Genomic DNA, 25,168 nt, shown 5'->3' on the forward strand with positions numbered 1-25,168 from the left:
TAACTCTGAGATTTTTAAGAAATCGATAAAAAATCCCAAATCCAATTTACTCAATTTCATAATTTAATTATATTGATTTCTCTCTAGAGAGAGAATAATTTGATGGATAGGCAAAAGAGGTGAGACGTGCTTTAGAAACCTTCATCTGTAAATGTTTTGAGGTTGTAAAACATCTCCCTCCGCATACTCAAAAAACCACTCCATTAAATTTAGATAGAGAAACTCTATGTTACAGAGAAAAACTCCACTCTTAATACTCGAAGACCTGAAGAATCACGGTCGCAGCAACCTGTCCAAATGCTAGGGAGTGAAATTAGAGGTGCGACTTTCTAGAGAGAGAAAGATAAAAGTCGAACTAGTATTGGGAGATGAGATCTGCACAGTTGAAGATGAGAGAAAGAGAGCTGTGAGACCTACTTGAGAGGGAGAGTGAGGTTTTGTGAATACTACTCAAAGAGGGAAGGTTTGGGGAAAGGCTCAAAGAGGGAAGCGAAAAACTAATTTGCATAGTTGTAAATAAGGGAAGGTTTTGGGAAAGATGTGAAGTGTAAAGGGAAGGTTTTGAGAAAGACGTGAAGAGGGAAGCGGAAAATAATCTGTATAGTTGAAGATGAGAGAAGGACAGAATTGTGAGACCGGTTCATGAGATAAAGAAAGAGCTTTGGAGAAAGAGGCTTTTGTAAGTGAAACTTGCTTGAGAGTGGGAGAGAGAGAGGCTTTTGCAAGTGGGACTCAAAGCATGAAGGTCTGGTTTGGGGGAAAGGCAAAATGGGAAGAGAAAAAAATTCGAGCCAAAAAAATTTGAGATTGAGTCAAATTTTTTTTGCTCACGTTTTTTGGTAAATTTAGCTTAACCTTGGGGAATAAAATCTAATGGAGTTATTCAAACGGTCCCAGTTGCTATCTCAATCTTTTTTTTCTTGTCATTTGAAAATATTGCAATTTTGAGTACATCCAAATTGGCTCTAAACAATCTAATTAAAGCACATCTTCCAAATGTTATCATAATTTTGATGTAAATTTTTTTAGAATTATATGAAGATCTATTTTTATTTCTAATTATAAAATTTTAAGTTTAAAAAATAATTAAAATCAAATAAATTTCTAAACATATGAAAATCTTAAAAATTGATGGTCTAGATAATGTATCTTAAGATACACTAATTAAAAATTGACGGTCTAGATAATCTTAAATTTTTAAATTTTTTTTGAATATTTAATCTCGATATTTAGATAATCAACTAAAAAGTTTTTCAATATTAAAACAATCCTTTACTGTAGAGTTTTGAGATGCATCATTAATTCTACATTATTTTAAGGTTGCAACCATATATAAACTTCATTCACCGTCACCAGGTTTTAAGCAACATTATTTTAAGGTTACAAACATTTAAAAGCCATTCATTCACAGTAGCTAGTATTTCGCCTCTTCCCCACCCTCTTCCATCTCTCTGGCTAGTATCTTCGAGGCTTTACTGGTTTTGAGCCTCTTTCAAGCATCAGAATCCATGGGTATCGAAACAAAAACAGTCATAGTTCTATAGTATTTTGTGAAGATGGTAGAGAGTTTCAAAGGGAGATCTCTTGTTAATGTCATCGTGGAGGCCACTTCTCATCCATTGCTTCTGAGGAGAGGAAAATTTTCAGAGAAAACAACGGGATATACTTTTTTATTTATGGCCTGGTAGCCTCTGTAAAGCCCAGAAATGTTCAGGAAAAAGTTATTTTTCCGCGTATGTTCCAAAAATTCACTATTTTTCGCCCCCATTTCTGCTGTTTCAGAGGTTAATGGCATAAGAGAGGGGCTCTTTCTCTCTCATCTCCATTCGGCGAGTGGAGGGATAGCTTCTAATGTGAATCCCTCAAATTTAGGGTTTCCAAATGATATAGGGACTGGCTTTAGTGCAAATTCCTTCAAATTAGCGTCTCCAAGAGTTGCAGAGAGGAGGAATGTTTCTTCGTTGACTACTTTGAGTCCTTTGGATTTCGAATCGAAGGTTCGAGAAATTGGAGATTCAGCTAGACACTATGGACGGTGTTATTGGGAGCTCTCTAAAGCTCGTCTCAGGTTAGCTTTTTTGACTATATTTGAGTTTGCTGAGAATTTGAGTTTCCAGAGAATTTCTGTGAAGATTAACTAACTGTATTAGGACATGGAAAATGAATATTTTTATTGAAAAATGATTTTTTTTGTCAAGGGGACAGATTTGTGTTATTTTATCTTTGATGCAGATTTCTGTGTAACGGAATTGTGCTAGGGGAAATGGGAATTGTCCTTTTTTTCCCATAGTTATGATATTGAAAAGTCAGGGAAAATGTCTTCGGAAGCTAATTGTCTGTCTTTGATGTAAATTTGATGCATTTTTATTTTTCTGGCTATCTCGGTTCCATTAGGTTTGAAAGCAGTGATGCTGATCCATTAGGTCAGACTGTCATACTTCTCAGGTTTCATTTGCTTGGATACATTAGATGAGAGGCAATTCAGAATTATTTAGTTACTAGTGTAGCAGTTATAATGTTTGTGATAGCAGTTGTCATTTGGGCTGAAAATTTGTGGTTGGGAGAAACAGAGGCCTTACTCAATAACTAATTATTGGAATCCACGGAGTGTCTTATAGTAATTGATGTGCTTCAGAGTCTATCATTCTGATGCCAATTATTTGTAGCTGAGGGTCTCCCTTTGATGCTAATTGTTGTACTCACTGAGTCTCGCTCTGCTACCACTTGTAGAGTTCAATGGTAGAGCAGAAGTGCTCTCTAATACAATTATTGAGACACAGGGCCCTGCACAGCTTCTTAAATGTTGGGTAATGATCTTTGTTTTTTTGTTATAAAATTCTGGATCTAGGTGCTAGCCCTTGTTGGTCTAGGCACTAGCTTGCTAGGCCTTGTTGGTCCTGACACTAGCTCTATGATGAAGTGTTGAGCTTCCCAAGTGCAGCAGAAGCATTGTGAAACTGTCTCCATTCCATTACTTTGTCTTGAGTTCATAAGTGGCTTTAACCATTGTTGACCTCTAGCTTCTTGGAATTGCGCAAATTCCATGTCTTATGGATTATGATGCCAATCTCACAGAGGTTGTGTGGTTGTCGGATGCTTAAAATTGTTAGCCTAAAGCTCATAACTTAGAGATTGCGACAATAGTTGTTGTTTCTCTCTCACAACTGGAGCCAATATTACATGGAAGTAGAAATATTGTATAGTGAGCCCATAATGTCAAGAGAGAGAGGGAGGTTGGGAGGGAGGGTCTCACTTTGGCTATGAAGAGAACTCTGATTTGAGCCATGCTGGAGGAGTAGTTTGGAAACCAAGAGCAACAATATGCATGTTTTCTTTTTGTGTTTGGCTGGTTGGGTTATATGCTCAAGTAGTTTGGACCAATGTTTAAAAACCTAGCAGGGGAACTCGAAGCATGTGCCTGCGATGTCTGAATTGGCCGAGTTTACTCGGTGGGTCGGCCTGACTGACTCAGCCAATGCATAAAAAAGGAGGAGAGAGAAAATTCTCAAATATACATAAAGATACATATAATGTAACTATTCGTAATCAAAACACTTATTTCATATTCTAAGTGGAAAATCAAAATCATAGCAAAAAAATTAAAATTAAAATTAAAATTAAAATAAATGAAACAAGTAGGAATGAAAATGGCAAAAAAATAAAATAAAAGCCCAAAGATTATCAGAGATCGATCTTTGATATTATTTGGTTTTGATTCAAGAAAAATTGTTGGCTTTTGTAGATCAATGTTTGAAACATTTTTGGACAAATTTGAACTAATTTCGTGGAACAATGAGTGAGAAATCAAAGATTTTAGATTTTGGGTTAAAAGTACCCCCGAAATTTCAATCTTTGAACAAGGGCTTCAATCCAAAAAATATGATAAGTATCTGTCGAAGGGATCTAAAAGGATCATTTTCAAACAAATTTCAGAAATTTTGGTGGTTGAACGACCAAGATTTTGTCAAACAAATTTCAGAAAAACAAGATTTTGTCTTAAGTATGAAACAGACGCCAGAAAGGGCTCTGTTTTTCCAAAAATGGTGGTTGAAATTGTCAAATCTTCAAAACACTGGGAGCAAGTTTTTCTTTTCATTGTTCATCTCTTTTTTTAATTAAGCTTTCACTAATGAATGTAATAAAAAAGAAACAGTGAGCTAATTAATTTGTGAAACAAAAACAATTTACTAAGCTATCCCATGAGTCTTTTCCCTTTATTTAACTCCATAATTTAGTAGAAATTCCTTGACAAAATAATGAATTGAATAAAACAAGAAAAAATGCTAATTAACTTACATAACAATAAATAAATAAAAGAACCAGATTTTTCTCCTTCTATTTATCTCAAGGGTGTCCTTCCTTTGGATAATTAGGTTTTTTAAGGTTGGTATTTATTCATTGATTATTTTACTAAAAAAATGCTTTTTTTAAATTAACTAAAAAATTAAACGGTAAAAAAAGGCATGCAATAAAAAGGACAAACCTCAATCTTTTGAATAAATAATGGTTTGAATAAATGATGGATAGATTAAAAAAAAAAATGATGGTGTTACCCTATTTTAGAAAGTCGAAGCTGATGAGTTGGTTTGATGTGACATGTTGCGTGCCCCTATTGTGGGGTTGGGTGCCTGCCTCCAACATTTGCCTTGGTTCTTTTGTTGTGGTGTTACTTATATTTTGGTTTTTAGAGTTGTGAGTTCAGTTCCTGTGGCAACTGGTTGCTCCCCTCTCAATGGCAGTGATCCCCTTCACTTGATGTACAATATGATATTTAAAATTAAAGCTCTTTCACTTTCTCTCTTTCTCTCTCCCCCTCTCTCCTTGTAGAGAGAAAGAGAGAAGTGGTCCCTTGGCTTGTAGATGTGATCCTAGTTGCCGGAATCTCTCACCCAAGGTCATGATTCTGATTCGGTATCCCGATCCACGGTTCTAATAACGAATCTTCACAAAATCCTTTTTCGTGAAGTTAGGAATTTCATTAATCTCGATTCCAACACTTACATAATACTGTTTTTTATATTGATTGATTCTTGATTCCGCAATTGTTGAATCCTAATACTACATTTGTTGAATCTCTCCATCAAATGAGAAACACAAACATAGGGCTATGAACTCCAAAATAAATAATTCAGAACCTATGAGAAGCATCAAATCAGAAGCTCGACTCCGAAACATATCAGAATCTCAATTCCTTATTTGGGACAATCTCGATTTCATATGGGTTGATTCCAAGTAGGTTAGAAGCTCGATTCCAAAGAGGACGGAATCTCGATTCTTATATTTAGGGCTCTTGATTCCATTTGGGTAGAATCTCAATTCCTATAAAGTACGAATCTCATTTCCCACAATTCCCTTTGTACGAAAGTCAATTCCAAAAACATGAATCTTCTAGCCAGCTGCAATTCCGCAATTCCAATTCCTAAAACGATTTGGAATCTATAGGCAGGATCTCTCTATGTCCATCTTTGGCAATTTTTTACAGTTTACTACATCAATTTTTTCTCTTTCCTTTTCTACTATTCTGACTCCATTTGTGAGATAGTGAATGTGACGATTGTTGCTATATCAAGGTTGTCGACTTTTGGGGCTACAGTTTTGAGGTTGTAAACATCAAGCGATGTAATTTTGATCTACAAGAAATGGGGTTAACGAGCATCTATGGAGTTGTGGTCAACATTGGTTTACACCACTTTTGAACTAGATGTTTAGTAGCATATTGGGGCCAATTTCCCAGACATGGATATCACATTATGCTCCTGTACACTCAGGTATTTTACTGGTGATCTTGATGCATGCTTTTGCTGCGCTTCGGAAGCTTGGACAGTGTCTGAACCACATTGATCTAACAAGCTAATGCCTGGAGCAACGAGGCCTGGTATCACAGTTTTTTGACAAAGATTTCATTCAGTAGGTGTACAAATTTTGCATTTTTCATTTCCAACAGATTGCAGCGAATCAAATGCGCTGGCAGATTCTTTGGCAATAGAAGGGGCATCTAGATCTGCCATACTAGTGGTTTCCATGTTAGGGCCACCCCTTCCACCTTTACTTTCTTCACTGTAATTTTGCAATTTCGTTACTAGAGGGTGGTAACGGTGACACCATTTTTTGTTCTTTTACATATACATGTGCACTTTAAAATTTTAAATGAACTTATACATGTCAAAAGATCAAGAGCTGGCATCTGGATCCTAAATTTGACATCGGAATTGCAAGGCTCGAGTTTCGGGGTGTTTGTAACACCTTTAAGCAAATTGAAAATGACCATATGCTCCCAGATGGTAGAATTCAAGAAATAATTCAAAAGATCATGACAAGACCCCTGGGAAAATGAGATGGAGTCATGCATACAAAATGCTGCAAAAGTGAAACATGGAGGAGTTAGATAGGTAGGTCTGCCGCAAGGAGAATGTAGCTCTGCACCAGATCGAATACTTCAATTTGAGTGAATAAATAGGACAGAAGTTGATGGGGAATCCAGAGATAATGTTCTCAAGAAGGTATCTTTTGTCTTAGTTCGAAATAAATTTGAATTTTGGTGGTGTTCATGACATAGTTGTGCGGATCTTGGTCAAGGGGTGATCCCCTCTTGGAATCTCGATCCGGTGATCTAGGAGCCGGAGCCTGAGTGATATTCACTTCAAGTGTTTAAAATATTGGCCGATTTTTAATTTAAAAATCGGCCTACTAACTTGGGATCGGTCACTGGTCGATCCTGATCTGGCCCGATTCCAATGGTCATGTATGCAAGAATTTTTTTTCAATGCACTAATCGACTGATTAGTGAACTAATAAGCGATTTGTTCTAAAAATCGACCGATAAGTGCATTGTCATAGTGCATAGTACGCAAAGCTGTCCTTATAACATCTTTTTGTATATTTCTCCTTTTTTTTTTCTTTCCTCTATTCTTCTATGGGGACAGTTTCTATGCGGCCAGCCCGCATATTGTAGAAATGCGGGCTTGGCAATAAATATATTTTTTAAATATAATTTGATCCTAATTTTTAGAGAATATATAATTTTTAACATGGAGATCATGAATATGAAAAAAAATAAAATAATTTGAAAACTAGAAATAATAATTACATTAAGAAAATATTTGGACTGTTAGTTACACTTGTTTTTAGATGGGGGATGCTTTATACCTCTGGACCACATATTGTAGAAATGCGGTCCAGCCCGCATGAAACAATTTTCCTTCTTCTATTTCTCTACTTAAAGCTTTATATATTATTACAAATTTTTTATTTGCTAACTGCAAGGTTTGCCGCCTTGAGCGAGTAGACTCAAACGCACCAGAGTTGGTCAGGCTTGACAGGTGCCAAGCCTGTAGGTTCCTCAACGCAAGGGATATAAAATTTATGAGAGTGAGATGGAAATTTATCAAAATTGTCACAAAGAGACGAACAATTTTTTATTTTACCTACATTTTTAATTGAATTCCAAAATACCCAATAAACAAATATGGTCTTGAGTTGAAATATAATATTATATCATACATTATTATATATTATATATTATATATTATATATTATCTATTATATATTATGTATTATATATTATATATTATATATTTATATTTATTTGATTAATGTAATTTATATTATATAGTATATATTGATTACATATTATATATAATATAATATTAATATATATTTATTATATATTAATCATTGAAAAAGTATTGCTTCAGGTGCCTAATCATTTTCTCCAAAACTCAATTATGCTTATAATTTTTTTTTACTTTTTTAATGTCACAATATAAAAAAAAATACATGTAAATTTTAAATATTTTTTAACAATTTTTTACAATTTTTTTGGGATTTTTTGAGTTTTTTGGGATTTTTCACCAAAAATGTATTTTTCAGAAAAATCGAAGCACTAATCAGCCGATCTAGTCAGAATCGGTCGGACTAATTGGATCGGGCAAGGACTGACTAGTCAGCCCGATCCGTTGTTTTGAACACTGTTCACTTCCTACCATCAGGGGTTCTTGACCCCTACCTATTGGGATCTGGGTTCCTAACTTAAAAAGATCTTGATCCTTGACTGGGAAGGATCTTGATCCACTCCTCCAAATTGTCTACTTAATTGTTGATTTTTATTATTTTATAATATTCCAAAATGTATTATAATGATGGAATTATTTTATATATTTGCTTTTTTATCGTCATTTTCATTTAAAATTTAAAATTTATAGTATAAAATATTTTCTTGAATTTTGTAATGCCTTTTGTGTCATTTCATGCATTTATTGTATCTCATTTCAAATATTTCCTAAAATATTTACCTTTATTGTAAATTATTAATATTTTTATATATTATATTTTCTTAAAATTTCTTTTCTTCCATTCCAAAAGTGTCAATGTTTATTTATTGATTTTGTGTTGTTTGAAAATGCATGGAAATAATGACATTTTTCATTGATTTATTTATTCTCTTAATTTTTATTTTCAGACTTTTCTTTATAGTAGAAAAGATTTTCTTGGATTTTGTAATGCCCTTTATGTCTTTCATTTTTTAATAATCAATTTAGTGCTTGTTCATGCATTTATTACATCTGACTTCAAATCTTCCCTAAAATTTTTTCTTCATTTTTAATTCATAAGATTTTCATATATTATATTTTTTTTCTAAAAAATGTCTTATCGACCTTTCAGAAGTGTTTACTCTATTGATGAACTTTTTTTTTTTAATGAAAATAATGACAGTTTTATTGATTTATTTATTCTCTTAAATTTCATTTAAAAATATTTGTTTATAGTAGAAAATATTTTCTTGGATTTCACTAATGCGCTTTATGTCTTTCATTTCTTAAAAAAACAATTTAATATCATTTCATGCATTTATTGTATCTTTCTTCAAAAATTCAAATCTTCCTAAAATCGTGTCCTTATTTTTTATTATTAAGAGTTTCATATATTATATTTGTAAAATACAAATTGCCTCTTTTATTTCGTATAAATTCTTCTATTTATAATAGAAGATCTATTTTTGGATTTTGTGGTGTTCTTATGTCTATATACTCTTAAGTGTACTCTTATGTTTGTAGACTCTTAAGTGACTCTATAGAAGGGTATTCTTTTTTTGGATTTTGTAACTTTTTTATGGGACTTTCTAGCTATAAAATTCTTATTTAGCCTGTGTTCATCATATGGATAATGCTAAAAGATTGATTGTCCACTCTTTTATTTTTGAAATATCACTTCTAAAAAATTGATGGTACATATTGTAAGTATACGCACACACATACATTTATGATTTATCATTCGGGTAAGTGCAATAAAGAGGATACTAATATACAGATACACATCTCTACATATATTGAAATATATATATGTAGAAAAAATTAAATCCCACACACACACCCATATATATATATATAGGGCAGTGATTTCATGCAACGGTTGTATTATAGTATAATGCAACGACACTTTTAGAAAACCATGTTGGCGGTATTTGTATGACCCAAAATTTTGCAAACACACTCTCTTCATCTCAATAATCAATCCCAAAAAAAAAAAAGTTTAATTTGAACACTAGATATGGTCAAAATGAGTCCCCTCAAAAAAATGAACCTAGACCATTCGTTTGGTGAATTTCAAGATCTTAGCCTTTATAAACTCAAAATCAATTTGTTTCTGTTTTAACATTGTTCATCTAATGATAATAAAGCCATCCAAAAAAATTGGAAATGAAAAAAATCCTTCTAAAGCCTAGATCTAAGCATCTCACCAAAATGAACGGCCTATGTTAATTGGGCTAAAAAAATACTTTTTAGGGTGTTTTCAAATTTTTCTTTTTTGTGATTGTTCATTAGAATGAAAAGAGTGTATATTTCAAAATTTGGGTCAAACAAATGGCTATAACATGGTTTTTGAAGGTTGTTGCATCATATTACTATACAACCGTTGCATGAAATCATTGCCCATATATATATATATATATATATATATATATATTTGGGGGTGCTCCCCTTACGATTCCAGATACATGAAGTGCATATATAGGAGATTGCTCCCGGGTCTCTCCCTAAGCAGCACTCCAAGGGTAGGGAGCTTTAGCCAAGGGTCCAAGGCAGTGTTGCAAAAAACGCCGGATGGCGCCTAGGCGTCTGAAGGGTCTTGGCTGCCTAGCACCTAGGTGGGGGACCTAGGCTTCGTTCAAAAGGGGGCAAGGGGTGTCTAGTAATCCTATTTTAGGTAACACCAAAAATACCCCACCTGATGGGTATTTTTGCACCTAAGCGGGTGCAGTCCCCTTGACGCCTGCATAGGCGGGTGCTAAGGGTGTATGTTTTGAAACACTGACTAGGATATTAATCATATCTGTATTGCCTATCTATATTCTTTGTTGTTTTCCATTTTTGTCTAAGTAATTTATTGTTTCATGGTTGCAAATTGTTGTAATTGATTACACTGTTTCTGGGAAGGGCTTTTTATACAATAAAGACCAGGTACAGTTAAGTATGCTATGGCGACTAACAAACAAGCAACTTTTACAGTTCGATGGCTATTAAAGTACCACTTCCAGCTTGTTTACTCTACAAAAGGAAGAGTTATTTCTTTTGTATTGTGCTTTATATGTAAACAGAAGGGTCACAATGAACCATCAGGATTGGGTACCTATTGAGAACGTGTTTAGACTTTGATCTTTTTCCTATCTTAATAGTTCTCTCTCTCTCTCTAAGTTCCACGTGGATCTCTCTTATTCTTCTTTTATATTTGTTTCTTAATTCACAGATTTGTCTCCTAAGAATTCATTCATCTCTACTTCTTAAAGGTTGTAACTCTAGAAAGAATCACACAAATATTTATATCAACGTTTTTGGGACATCAAATAGGTAATATCCTATTGCCACCCATAAAAAAATATGGAGTTCATCATGAAACATGTGGGTAGTCAAATTTCTTTTTCTTTATGATATGTTAGGGCCTCTTGGGAAGAAACCCATTGAGAGAAGCTGCTGATCAAAGCAAATTCCTATAAATTTGCATTCTAGCTTTCTAAGGTTCAAAAGGAGGGAAAAATAATTATATTTTTTAATGATCAATATTATGACATGTTCATAATACTTGTCCCTTCTAATTACTGATTATTTCATCTTCTTTTTCTTGCCTTTTATTCTTCACAGTATGCTCGTTGTTGCAACTTCAGGAGCAGGCTTTGTCCTGGGAAGTGACATTGTGATCGATTTTGCTGGACTTTGTTGGACTTGTGCTGGTACTATGATGGTTGCTGCATCTGCAAACTCTCTGAATCAGGTCTGTTACTTGAACATGACCATTTTAATTAACAAATTCTACAAAGCTAGGACCTGATGTAACTGTCTATACATGGAATGGTTATCTACAACATATTGATTTATCTTATTGATGGAATGCTATGTCCTACATCCGCTGTTCGTTTCGTTAGTCTTCCTTTATGTATCTGTGTGCCAATTACTGTTATGACAAGATGAACTTTTTCCTTTGTGTATGTGTCTGTGAGTTTGTTTCATGTTCCTTGCGTGTTTCACTTAACTTCAATTATATATTATTTCTTGACAACGGATATTTGTAATTAAGTTGAAAAGGGAACTCACTTTGTGCTTATGATTGTTCTTTCTTTGTATTGAACAATGGGATCATGTAAGATTGTCTTTTTACAAATCTTGAAAGCTTAGTTCCGAATTCTTTTATTTAATTTGAAGGAGGTTTTGAAGGTGGATTAGTCTAAAGTCTGTGAGCTCTATGCTGCCGTTGCTGTATGATGTGTAATGAGGGAATGCTAGTTTTGTTGTACAATTTACATAACGTTAAATGAATTTTATCATGTATGAATAGGTTATCCAAACCTAACCAATTTATGATTTTCAGTTGTGCAAATATGGATGCTATTTCCAATTTTAATGAATTTTATTGTAATTTGAAGATACCTCTTAGCTCTGGCTCACAGCATGTGAATATGTTAAAAGTAAAAGATGAAAAACTCTGCATTTAAGTTGACTTTGATAATGGTTATCGATATTATAAAATATCTGTACAACATCAGTTTGGATGACTTGTCATGTATATACTATGGAGAGGAAATGTTTGCCAGTCAAATTTTGGCAGTTACATGTTGGTGTTTCCATCATAATTAATTTGGATTGCATGTCTCCAGTGTTGCAATGATTGTCCATTTATTCTTTTAATTAATCTGTTCATTTTTATCTGCTGACAGTTTGATGCAACATAGCAGAATAAAGCCTGTCTGAATTTCACATTTATGTATAAGATCTCTTGATTTTTTGTATGTTGAAACCATGATTTTTGCATAAGCCTGCATTGTCACATGGCTTTTCCATCATATTCTATAAAAACGTCAAGAACATTTTTACTTTTTTGTTGAATTTTTTTTTGTTACAAAAAGTGGAAATATTACACGATAAGAGGCTATACATCGGAGCTCCAGAATGCACTCGACTATAATAGAAATTATTGGGGTTTCATGGATGCTTTGACTAGTTTAACCATGCCATATTTGTGAGCTACAATCAGGACTGCTATAGCACGTGTAAATGGTTGACTGCTAGGCTAAAAAGTTCCTAGTGTACGCAACACTCTCCTCTCAATGCTGAGGCATTGGTTTTCTGGTTTCCTTCCTGAAATTAAGTGCGAAATTTTCAATTCAATGTCCAATACATGTTCATTGGACATACATTAGCTTTAGTTTCCATGTCCAGCCCACCGAAATTACTTTCTTATTATGTTTCATTTGCTTCACTAAAACTGTAGAGGGTTTTCTACTTGGTTTGTTCATTGTTCGCAAAATCGTCCGATCTAACCGGGGATCTAACCGCTAACCGCCCGGTTAGATCGGAATCGGCCAGTGGCCGGTTCCGGTTTTGGGCGGTTAGGGTGATCAACTGGTATTTTAAAAAAAAAAATTAAAAAAAATGTATATAAATTCTCAAGAATAAAGAATTTTACTTGTAATGCATTTTTAAATATTCTTTATATTATGGTAAAGATTAAAAATTGTTTTGGTCATTAATACTCACTGTTTTATTTTTCCATCTTTTTTAGAAAATTTTAAACATAGCCCTTGAAAAATATAAATTAGGTTAAAATCCTTTGTTGTTTTCATTAATTTTTAACTTCATTTGAATGTGTTTTGTTTTAATCATTCTTTATATGTTTTTCATATTTTATTATTTTATTATTTATTTTTTTATTTTTTTCAACACTTTTTTTACCGCCTAGGACTTGTCCGGTTAGAGCGGTTGAATCAGCCGGTTTACCGGTTAGGCTGATTAAACCGCTTCCAGGCCCATGTTCGGAACACTGGTTTTGCTACATGCCCAGCCAATTAAATATGCTTAAATTATCAGCCAAAGACTGAACCTCAGCTGCATATTAAGATGTATTACAAAAAGGAAAAGAAAAAGCCTAAGTGCGAATACTAAATGAGGTCAAAATAGTAGTTTAAAAAACGGATCGGTGACCCGGATCGGGCACCTCAAAAACCCATCCGGATCGGTGAATCGACGATCCGGATCTGGAATCGACCGAATCGGTCGGATTAAGCCTTAAAAAAAATCCAAAAAATGTATTAAAATTCATATAAATGTTGTTTTTTAGGAATCCAATAAGAAATGGGGGCACTCCATTAAGAATTTTTATTTTTTTGCGTGAATATGCGAATATTGATATGTTCTTTCCCGACATGAACTACTGTTTACCATTTAATTTACATCACACAAAAGGATAAGCAATAATTATCATGGATTAAGTATATTATCATACATGGACTACAATAAAGTATACAATTAGTAACATACAACCTAAAAATAAAATGACAGACGACGTCGTTCTTTATCTTGGTCATGCTGGTGCCATTGATTGAATTCACGTGATAATTCATTGACTCAATCTAAAAACGAATCATCCAAATTAGTAGGTACCTGACTATACCTAAATCACTGAGTGTTAGTGTTTTGTTGCCCTCCTAATAAAAAATCCCCGAAGCTTGTCCATCCTTCATGCTCACCTACACTGTCGTGCTCGTTTCTACCCTCTTGCTGTTGGGACTCGATATGTGAATAATTTGGCTGGGATTGGGTGGCCTCAGAAATAGTGACCGACCTCAAAAATAATAATAATAAAATAAAAATAGAAAGTAATATATATATATATATATATATAGGGAGTGGATTATGTCAGCCCACGGGCTGATTGCTATAGTATCAGCCAATGGCTCAGATTCAATCTGGGCTGATTTGACGGCTACAATTTCATTTCGTATTTGAATTTGAATTTTTTTTTCTACAAATCCAAATCACTTGAAATTTTAGATGTTCATTCTTTTCATCACGATGCACCTCATAAAAATATAAAAAAATAATTCGCGAAATATAAATTGACCAAAATACCTCAAAAAATGTTTCGGAGGTATTTTGATCAATTTATATTTTACGAATTATTTTTTTTATGTTTTTATTAGATTCTTTTATTTTTGAAGAATAGACGCTCTAAATTTCAAGTGATTTGGATTTATAGAAAAAAATTAAAATTCAAACACAAAATAAGGTCGTGACCATCAGATCGGCCCAGATTCAATCTGGGCCATTAGCGGACATTGTAGTTATCAGCCCATGGGCTGACAGGATCTTTTCCCATATACACATGCGAAAAAACTACGCAATGCCTATAGGCGAAAATGAACAGTGATTTCGCCTATGCTCATCACCGTCCAAAGTTCATTGCACGGTCGCAGTTGTCTTGTAGTGTTTCGATTTTCATTTTTTTTTCACAAATCGGAATGATCTGAAATTTGGAGTGTGTGTGCATCTTAGTGCGGCGCACTTAATAATAATAATAATAAAAAACAAAAAAATATATAATATATATATATATATATATATATATATATATATATACATATATATATAGGAAAAAGCTGGGGTTGACCCACTAGCTCATATGAACATATGAGCCCGACGGCCCAGATTGAATCTGGGTCGATCTGATGATCACATATGTCCGGTAGTGCTTGAATTTTATTTATTTTTCTACAAATCTAAATCACTTGAAATTTTAGGTGTGTGTTCTTCTCATCAAGGCGCGCCTAATAAAAATGTAAAAAAAATTATTCGCAAAAAAATGACCAAAATACCCCTCAACTTTTCAGGAGTGTTTTGGTCAATTTATTTCTTGTAAAACATTTTTTTGATATTTTTCGGAGATTCACCTATTTTTGATGAACACACATCTAAAATTCAAGTGATTTGGATTTGTAGAAAAATAAAATAAAATTCAAACACTACCTGACATCCGTGATCGTCAGATCGGCCCATATTCAATTTGGGCCATTGGACTCATATGAGCTAGTGGGCTAACCCCAGCTTTTTCCATATATATATATATATATATATATATATATATATATATGTATATATATATGGAAGATACTACAAAACGCCTATAGGCGAAAATAGATAGTGATTTCTCCTACTACCATCACCGTCCAAAGTTCATTGGACGGTCACGATTGTCCGGTTGTGTTTCATCTTTCATTTTTTTTCTACAAATTGGAATGATATGAAATTTGGAGCATGTGTTCATCTAAAATAGGAGAATTTACGAAAAATATCAAAAAAATATTTTTCCTGAAATAAATTGACCAAAATACCCCCAAAAAGTTTCAGGGGTATTTTGGTCAATTTTTTTACTTTTTTTATTAAGTGCTCCTCACTAAGATGTACACACGCTCCAAATTTCAGGTCATTCAGATTTATAAAAAGAAAATGAAACACTACCGGACAATCGTGCCGTGCGATGAACTTTGGACCGTGATGAAGGTCGGGAAATCACTGTTCATTTTAGCCTATAGGCATTGGGAAGAATTTTCCATATATATATATATAAATATATATGGGAGTGGATTCTGTCAGCCCAGGAGCTGATTGCTATAGTGTCAGCCAATGGTCCAAATTCAATCTAGGCTGATCTGTCGGTTACAATCTCATTTCGTATTTGAATTTTCATGTTTTTTTCGACAAATTCAAATTACTTGAAATTTTAGACGTTCATTCTTCTCATCAATGTGCACCTAATAAAAATATAAAAACAAAAATTCACAAAATATAAATTGATAAAATATATATATATATATATATATATATATATATATATATCCATATATATATATATATATATGCACACACACTCAAACTTTGTGTTTGAAAAAATTAATGTCCTAACGTGTGATTGAGACCTTTCAATTTTGGACAGTCCAACTCCAATACAAGGGTCTATAAACTTAAAATCCATTTTCTTTTAAATACGTATTCATTGATTTGAAATCCCTAACTTTTAGACCGATAAAACACTCCTAAGTAGGTTTCTTACGTGAGGGAGTAATTGTATAGCATGCTTCCATGGGAGCTCGCTATACACACTTAATTGAGTGCCCTTGATTTCATTCAAATGTTTCAACTGGTGGTTGAGAATGTGGCTTGGCCATAGAACTCAGACTTTGGGTCGTCTGAGTGACTCGGGCAAGTCTGAGTCGATTCGCTCGAGTTTGTGAAACAAAAATAGTATATAAACTTTGTGAAAAATAGAAAAAATACAAAGTTGGATAAATATCATCATATAGGAAAATGAGAAAAAAAGTAGAAAATATCTGAAAAATCATAAAAAATAAAAGTGTAGACAACGTAGATCAACTATGTGTACCCACAAATTGGGGGGTGTTCCAAAATTGGGCGATTCCGAGGCAACTCGCCCAAGTCAGCAAACACTGGTTTCAACCCATCTCACATCACTTTATCCAGTAAGGCCTCCACCCTCTCCTCTCTTGTTTTGTTTCAGCTCCATCTACATCCAGCTTCATATAACCAATTTTGGGTCATACCAATAGGCCTAGCTAAGTTTGGGGCTCTTGCTACGTGAATGGTGCATCCAGTGCCATCTAGTATGTGCCTTCCTTGCCTTCATCGATAGATATGCTTTCCTTGGCACAACACCTCATACTTTCTATCTGGTTGCGCACTAAAGGTGCCTTCATCTATTGGGAGCTGTCTCTCAGAATTTCTCTGGTTTATAATTTTCGACCTGGTTAAAGAGTGGAGGACTATGCCATGGTTTTCATACTCCAGTGTGAGCATGCCATTTATCACCCTGCTCCATATGGTTATATGAATTATGAAGTTCAAATTGATGGGATCTCATTGGACAAGCATGTTTCATCGGTAGTTGTGGTTTGGATATGCTATTAGGGATTACCTTGGTACCATTTTTATGGCTTTTGAAGGACTCGTAGGGACATGGGTTTTGCAGTACTTTCAGAACTCTGGTTTCATTCTGCTTCTTGTGATATTTTATGTGCTGGAGTTTGTTTGCTTAAAGTGTTGTCATTGTAATATTTCTATTTGACAATTCACTTCTGATATTGATAATGATTTTGTGTTTTGCATATGATGCTAACATTTTCTTATACTATTTAAAAGATTACAGTGTATACTGTCATTTCCTCAATGTGAGAAATATGTATGATATTTTTGGTTGATTTTTAAATGTTAATTTTTTTTACTAGTGATTCCTTGCTTTTGATATTTGGTTGCTGCTTCAAAATCAATTTAGTTCTACTTTTTCTTAGTTTATCATTCTGGTTAACATTTCTGTTCATTAGGTGTTTGAAATAACAAATGATGCTAAAATGAAGCGAACAATGAAAAGGCCTCTACCTGCTGGGCGCCTTTCTGTGCCTCATGCTGTTTCTTGGGCATCTGCTGTTGGTGTTGGTGGTGCTACTATATTGGCATGCAAGGTGTTTGACTATTGTGATTTTCCTCTCTCTTTTTGGCTCCTTTGTCATTATACTCAATGTATTTACTTGGAGATTGTGATGACCTAAATTTATATGTTGTACTAATGGTTACCAAAATTCTATGGCAAGGTTGTTGCAGGCCAATATGCTAGCGGCAGGGTTAGCTGCTTCTAATCTTGCTTTGTATGCATTTGTATATACTCCTCTTAAGCAATTACACCCAATAAATACCTGGGTTGGAGCAGTTGTTGGTGCCATCCCTCCGCTTCTCGGGTAATCAATTGTTGCCTTAGAAATGTTCTTCTTCTGAGAGCCTAAAAGGCTCATGTTTTGTTAGACCTCAGAGTCATTGATTGTTTATTATCCTATTAATCTTCCATGACCAAATTACTACTGTTCAATGGGAATTAGAAAATCTTTTCCAAATGATAACATTACTAACCTTGAAATGTTTGCAGGTGGGCAGCAGCGGCTGGTCAGGTTTCACCTGGAGCAATGATCCTTCCCGCTGCCTTATATTTTTGGCAGATACCACATTTTATGGCCCTTGCATACTTCTGCCGAAATGATTACGCAGTAGGAGGGTATTTATTTGCTATATTTAGTGTCATCTAGTTCACAAGCATTAAATATTTATATTTTGACAGTCAACTTGTATTTTTTGGAGTTCAGGTTTCGTATGTTTTCTTTAGCTGATCCCAGTGGTGAGAGAACCTCCTTAGTGGCTTTACGTAATTGTCTCTATCTCCTTCCAGTGGGCTTCTTGGCATATGACTGTAAGTTTTAGTTGTTTTTGTTGGAATCTAGTTTCTACTTTCTTGCCCCCTTGATTCTTTACTGTTATATTTTAGGATCTATATCATGTATGAATGGAATAATACCCTTTTGCCTGATGTGCTTAAACTTATGAATGCATGAGTTTTGAAGAGTATAAGAGAGTGTGCCAACAGAACTCCGTTATCATTTTCTTCTGTCTTGCTTCTCTTATTTTCTTGTTCCTAGAAAATGAGCACTGAAAGTGGCAAGTTTCATTCTTTATGCTTGTTTTTCTGGCACCATTCTTTGGTTGACTATCTGTATGTGTGTGTGTGTGTATGCGTGTGTGTGTGTGTGCGTGTGTGTGTGTGAGAGAGAGAGAGGACTTATTTTAATTATGCTCTTACTGTGAATTCCTTTGTGGGTTGACATAATGCCTGCTGTTCATTTGAATTCCTTTTCAGGGAGTATAACATCAGCCTCTTTCTTCCTCGAGTCAGTGATTCTCACATCATGCATGAGTGCTGCAGCACTCTCATTTTACCTAAATCGTACTACAAAGAACGCTCGAAGGATGTTCCATGCCAGCCTTCTTTATCTGCCCATATTCATGGCTGGTTTGCTTCTTCATCGTTTGCCAAACACTCAGAACGAAAACAGAATAGACAATAATGCTGTTTTAGCAGAACTGTCTTCCACGGGCGCAAAAATGCTTACGAACAAAACTAATAACAAAAACCAAATCAAGCTGAGAAAAAGTTCTCAAAGTGGCTCAGCGCGCCCCCCTGTCGCCTATGCTTCAGTTGCTCCATTCCCTTTCTTGCCTGCTCCTTTATATCTTTCCAGGGATCTGTGAGACATAGAAGAGAGAGTTTTTAATCATCCTTCAACTTGATGTATGAGTTATAATAAGCAGATCAGGTTAGGTCATGATCTTTTCTGAACATTAGATTCTTTTTTTTTGTCCTGAGAAATAAGGTATGGACAAGTTTTGCATAATTGAGTATTTGATATTATTTTGTAGGCTCTGTTCATTGGGCTCTTACTTTTTGTTCCTAACTTATGAGTTGTGGGTTTATGTCCCATGGTTGGACCTGTATCTTATCATTCCTATTTTTATTAGTGATACTGTATTTTCCTGATTACTGTGGCAAGGATCTTACATTGGAAAAATCTCAGAAAGGGTCAATTAAGTAAATTCATTTTTAGTGCGTTCAAGATTTGTTCAGCATTTTGTCTAGAGACAGGTTGGTATTGGACCTGGATTTCAGTTTGCTTCCATTTCTTCTCTTCTTTTTCTTTTGATTAGTCATTTAATTTCTTTCTCCAGAGAGGTTGGCTTGTTTTCCTTGAACAATGGAAAGAAGCTTGGGGGCTTAGATGGGCATATGTTTCAGAAAGCCCAATGTTTAAAACGATGATTCTGGATTTTTGCCAAGAATATGGCAAGCGTGATTCTGAATATGGTCAAGGTATGTGAACAATGAGCATTTGAATATTTCAGTTTAGTGATTGATCAGAAACTTGTTTTCGACTCGGAAAAATGAGCCGAGTCAGCATGACCCGTCAGTTTGTTGCATTTTATAAATAAATGAAAAATTGATGTATGCCCAGGTTTATCTATCTGTAATAGTTTTGTGTTTTCCTTAATCACTTGAAAGGCAAGTATGGCATATTAGCCATGATGTGCTCAAGTTTGCAATACGCGCGGTTTAAACCCCCACTGTGGACCTTGCCTAATATTTTTTAGTTTTTCAATTTTTTTTTCTGATAACTTTTTATTTTCATTTATTTACAAAGACATCTTGTGATACATCTCTATAAACTGGTTCCTGGCTACCAGAACTAAATTATATCCCAGAAAAATATCAAAATTACAAACCAAAATGATAGATTAACTCACAATTCCTCAACTATCCATTTATCAGTTATTCTTCCCGTGTTGCTCCGTCTAGTGCTAAAACATCATCAGCTTTTCCCTTTTTTTTTCTATGCACATGCACAGATAGAATTTCCTTTCCCTCACAAAAATCTTGTATCTCATTCCATAACTCCCTCAACTTCCGTGGTATCTTCAATTCTCCTTCTCACCATGATATATCAGTCTTTGAACCACTTTCAGTGATTATCTTATTATGGTTTTGCACTGCTAATTCTAGACCTTGTATAACCTTAATTCTACATGATTTTGGTAATTCCCGTAGGTCCTGAAAAAGCGGCTACTATTGAATCTTTTGAATCTCTGATTATACTACCAACACCACCTAATATGGATATGTTCTTGACTTACCATCAAAATCAACCTTTATTCATCCTTTAGGTGGATGATCCCACTTGCTTGCTCTGCCTTTCTTTCATGCCTTCAGTCCCCGTAATCTTATACATCAATCTTGTTTGGCTATACCCCATAATACTTTGCTTAGATTGGCACAGTCTGCTGCCATTAGTCTGCATCCTTCTCAATGACTTCCCCTTTGAAAAATTTTTGGTTCCTTTGTTTTCATACTTCCCATACTAATGAGAAACCTCCAAATTTTCTCCCACACTAACTCCTATAATATCCATTTGTGACAGAATGTTTCCTGCTTGCTCAGGTAATAATATTTGGCCCAAAGATCTGCCTCATCCACTCCCATAACCTACTACTGAATCTGCAATGCAGAAAGATATGATTCCCAGTCTCTTCATCTTTCTTGCACAATATGCATGTATTGGTTAAGACAGTGTTTTAGAAAGCGTTTTAAAAAGCGGACTGCCCAGCGCTTGGGTGGCTGCCAGGCGGTCCAGAAGGCTTGGGCGCATCGCTCAGGCCTCAGCGGCCAAATTATGCGGGTATCCTTGGGCGCCCACCTAGGCGCCCGGGAACCCGCCTAGGCGGCTGCCTGAACCTGCCTAGGCGGCCACTCAGGGCTTGTGCCCTGCCCAAAGGCGGAAATGCTGTTCGTTGAGGCTATTTTTGGGTCATTTTTTTTAATACTAAATTTTCAAAATTGTGGGTTCTAGGTTTCTACTGAACCTAAAACACATTAGAGGCTGTTTTTGAGAGAGAAAAACCCAATTTTTTTTTTATTTTTTTTGGGCCGCCCAGGTTCTGGGTGCCCGCCTAGGCGTTGGGCGGCCTGGATGCCCCCCCGCGACCGCCTAGGTGCCGTCTAGCGCTTTTTAAAACACTGGGTTAGGATTTTCCTTCTCCTTCTTAATATATCGATTGTGAGCAATTTTGCTAGTATTAACAATCAAATGAAAATTCCCACTTTATGTGGGAATTGGGATAGGGAAATTTCCATACCTGAGCCACTCTTGTATCAGACCATCTCATTCTGTCATGAAATAGTATTGCATAGGACTTCATCGAATACCCTACTTCAGTAGATAACTCGCATATTAGCCATCTTTGAATTGTGGACAGTAATAGTGTCATTTCAAAGATGTATGTACTGGTTAAGGACTTGCACCGATCGCCTATTATGTATGCAGCTCATCTTCCATTGAGCATTGTAACCTGTCCTTGTAACCATTTTAGCAGCAATGACATCTTCTCCTTTACTTTCTCATATGATTTTAGAAATATTACCTTTAAAGGTCTATCCCTAATCCATTTATTCATCTGGACTGTACTCTCTCTCTTACCCACTAGAATTCTTGTACTCCGCCAATAAACTTCCTTCTGGGCAACAATTTCTTTCCATAACGAGGGGATCCCCATTTTGCTCAAACCTTTGGCTATTCGCCCAATGTCCTTGCCATATTTATTTTCCAAAATGCTCTTCATTTTCTCCTTTTACGCATCTCCATCATCATTTGTTTTTGGGAGCGTTATTCATCACTCTCAATTTTCTGATTTCCATTCACTGTCCTTCATTAGAGTACACACCTTCTTTCAAGCTACCAAGTTGTGCTTCCTTGTCTCCTCCATTTCACCCCATAAAAACTTCCTCATTTAAGTTTTCTGGATATTTTGCAATGGCATCTGGAATTCTAAACACTGACATACAATATAGTGGTATGTTCAATAGAGTGGATTTTTATGAATGGTACTTGTCCTCCTACAGACGAAGATCTTCGATTTCCATAGATTCAATTTATACTGAAATCTTTGTATTATAGGGTCCTATATTGATCTTCATGGCCTTGTATATGTTATTGATAGTCTTTTAAGTATTTCATTGGAAACTTATCAATTCCACATCCTACTATGGAGTGAATGGACACCTACTTCCTCTGCTCCTCTTTACCACATCCTTGTCCTAGCAATCTTGTTTTTTGCATATTCACTTTTAAGTGTTGTGATTACTTTAAAGCACTCCAAGAATCTTCCTAAATTTCTCATTTCATACTCCCTTGCATCTCAAACGATTAATGTGTCATGTATATATTGCAGATGTGAAATAGTCGGTCCTGAACTAGACACCTGGAATCCATTCAGCAGCCTAGCATTCTCCACCGACTATATCATACTGCTGAAGGCTTTTGTGAAAGAGGTGGGTAATGGGTCCCCTTGTCTTGACCTCCTTGTCGCTTAAAAATCCTTGTGGCTTCTAATTGATCAATACTGAAAAATGTGGAATTTGGAGATCATATGATCCAAAGCCTCCATCTCTTCCAAACCCCATTATTGTCTAATCTTTAGCAATACACCCCAATCTGCACTGCCATAGACTACACTAAATGTATTTGACATATTAACTTTGGTTGTCCTTCAGCTTTCCTTGAATCTACACCATAGTTGTCGGGTATGGGAACGGGTATGGGAACGAGATAAGTTCCGGAATTGGGGGCGGGATCGGCGGATTGAAGCTATACTGAAGATCCCTGTGTTAGAGATCGATGGCCGTATAACCTCAAAGGTCACGATTGAAGTCCATGTGTGTTGGGGATCAAGCTCCTTTGTTACATAGGATTGAGTATTATCATATAAAAGTGTGAGATCCTATGCGTAAGAAGCGAAGTTCGCAAGGGCATTTTTTTGAGTTTCTTGACTCATGGAGCGCATAAGTAAAAGTGATCCAACATATTATAGAGTGAGGAATAACTTTTATAAGAGCGAGCTCCATTTTCTTAGAACATGAGTTCCTCTAGTATATTTTGAATTAAGGAACTGTGGCTTTAAAATGTAGCTCCCATTGTTAACCAATAACATGTAGGCTTAGTCTTCTATGAAATAAATAAAGAACTTTGAACTAATCCATTGTCATTATATTAATAAAATTGATAGATCATTTCACTAATCAAATAATGACATTCTAAATAGTTGTGTAAAGAAATATCACCCAACACTATATATACATGAATAATTATGGTGTTAGTATTGCTTTCTAAAAAGGAAAATGAAGGTAGGAGGTAGGAGGGAGGGCAGGGGGGAGGGAGGGAGAGAGAGAAGCGTCCAAAACCTTGGCTTTGTAATTTACCATCCGATATTAGGATTTTACTACATGAAGGAGAGAGAGTGAGTGAGAGAGAGCAACGTCCAAAATTATGGTTGTGCAATTACAACCACGTGAAGGGGAGAGAGGGAGAGCTTTTACAATTACATGAGAGTGAGAGATCCAAAAGTGTTTTACGGCCCTTACAACCACAATACAAAAGAGAGAAATATCCAAATACCACCACGATTTTTTATATTTTTTAGTGGTCCTCCAAGCAGCATGGAGCTTTTGTGTCACAACAGATGGTGGCGAGAGGCCTCGACTTGGAGGAGTTGCTGGTGTGTCAGGGCTTGGTTGTGCAGCAGAGGGGTCCCCAAATCTATTTGTGGGAGGGAAGTTCCCAAATGGGAGGGAAGTTCCCAAAGGAACATTAGGACTTGGGAGTTTGAGGGAAGTAGACAGACGATAAGTGTCATGAGAATTTAGGCTTGCTTCTAATTCCATCAAAGCCTCCATTTCATCCTAGAGGTGGTCGTCCTCAGGGTGAGCATCCCAATTCTTGTACTTGGTCTCACAGTCTCCCCGCAATCCGTTAAGCAACTTGTTATTATAATGAACATAGACTGATGACTCAAATCAATTTGGATTAAATCGGTTTCTTCACACTGCGGATGTAGATGTAAGTGCTGCAACATCTTTTTACACATGAAGAATCAACAGTTTGTGATGACCCTTACTGCTAATGAACACAACTCTGGAGCCCCACCTCCATACAGGTCCCACTGTAAAATTGCTGACATTGTGCCCCTGTCAGCTCTTGATGTTGAGAGGGAGAAAACACCTCTATTGCCAACAAAATTCCTAATTTGTTGTCGCATATTAGCTCGTTCTGTTTCATGTACAATCATCATATCAAGAGCTTTATGGTAATAAGATGACAACTCTATGTTGTAATGGGCCTTCACCCTCTTCTCCCCACCAGTTGTGGGTGTAGTCAACTACTCTCGAGAGTAATACTTGGGACTCAAAAGAAATGCCAAGCAAATGGAGTGGAAGATTTACCCAAACCCATCAAGACACAACCAAGTCTCTTAACTCTTTGGTACAATTCAGGATCACCATACAAGGCCACATTTATCTCACCCAACATAGTATTCATCTTCTCATATGCATTGCCCACAACAGTTTTGTCACTTTCTGTGAACATTATGATCATCCATGTTGGCCACATTTTCTTGTTGCTTGTCCA

The 25,168-nt window shown here is 35.4% G+C and overlaps 1 protein-coding gene across 12 annotated transcripts; it reads left to right on the forward strand.

Moving 5' to 3' along the window:
• Positions 1-1,348: 1,348 nt before the first annotated feature.
• On the forward strand, positions 1,349-23,737 carry COX10 (cytochrome c oxidase 10). 12 transcript variants are annotated; one of them, XR_016045286.1, is made up of 10 exons: positions 1,349-2,068; positions 11,136-11,265; positions 17,660-17,797; positions 17,927-18,070; positions 18,256-18,381; positions 18,470-18,573; positions 19,018-19,474; positions 19,884-20,025; positions 22,935-23,034; positions 23,257-23,737. XR_016045286.1 is itself a non-coding variant. In XM_088852832.1 (7 exons), exons 3-7 carry the CDS (start codon positions 17,739-17,741, stop codon positions 19,407-19,409), a joined length of 825 nt encoding a protein of 274 aa, XP_088708958.1. In that variant the 5' UTR covers positions 1,349-2,068; positions 11,136-11,265; positions 17,660-17,738; the 3' UTR covers positions 19,410-19,771. The 12 variants fall into 12 exon arrangements, 5 of the variants coding, with proteins under 5 accessions (XP_088708958.1, XP_006841077.1, XP_088708959.1 ...); XR_002280389.2 differs by having other exon boundaries at positions 17,937-18,070; XR_016045285.1 differs by having other exon boundaries at positions 22,935-23,737.
• The last annotated feature ends 1,431 nt before the right edge of the window (positions 23,738-25,168 follow it).

Source organism: Amborella trichopoda, chromosome 12 (genome assembly GCF_054954075.1).
Source record: "Amborella trichopoda isolate Santa Cruz 75 chromosome 12, AtrichopodaSantaCruz75HAP2 v2.0, whole genome shotgun sequence".
Classification (NCBI taxonomy): domain Eukaryota; kingdom Viridiplantae; phylum Streptophyta; class Magnoliopsida; order Amborellales; family Amborellaceae; genus Amborella; species Amborella trichopoda.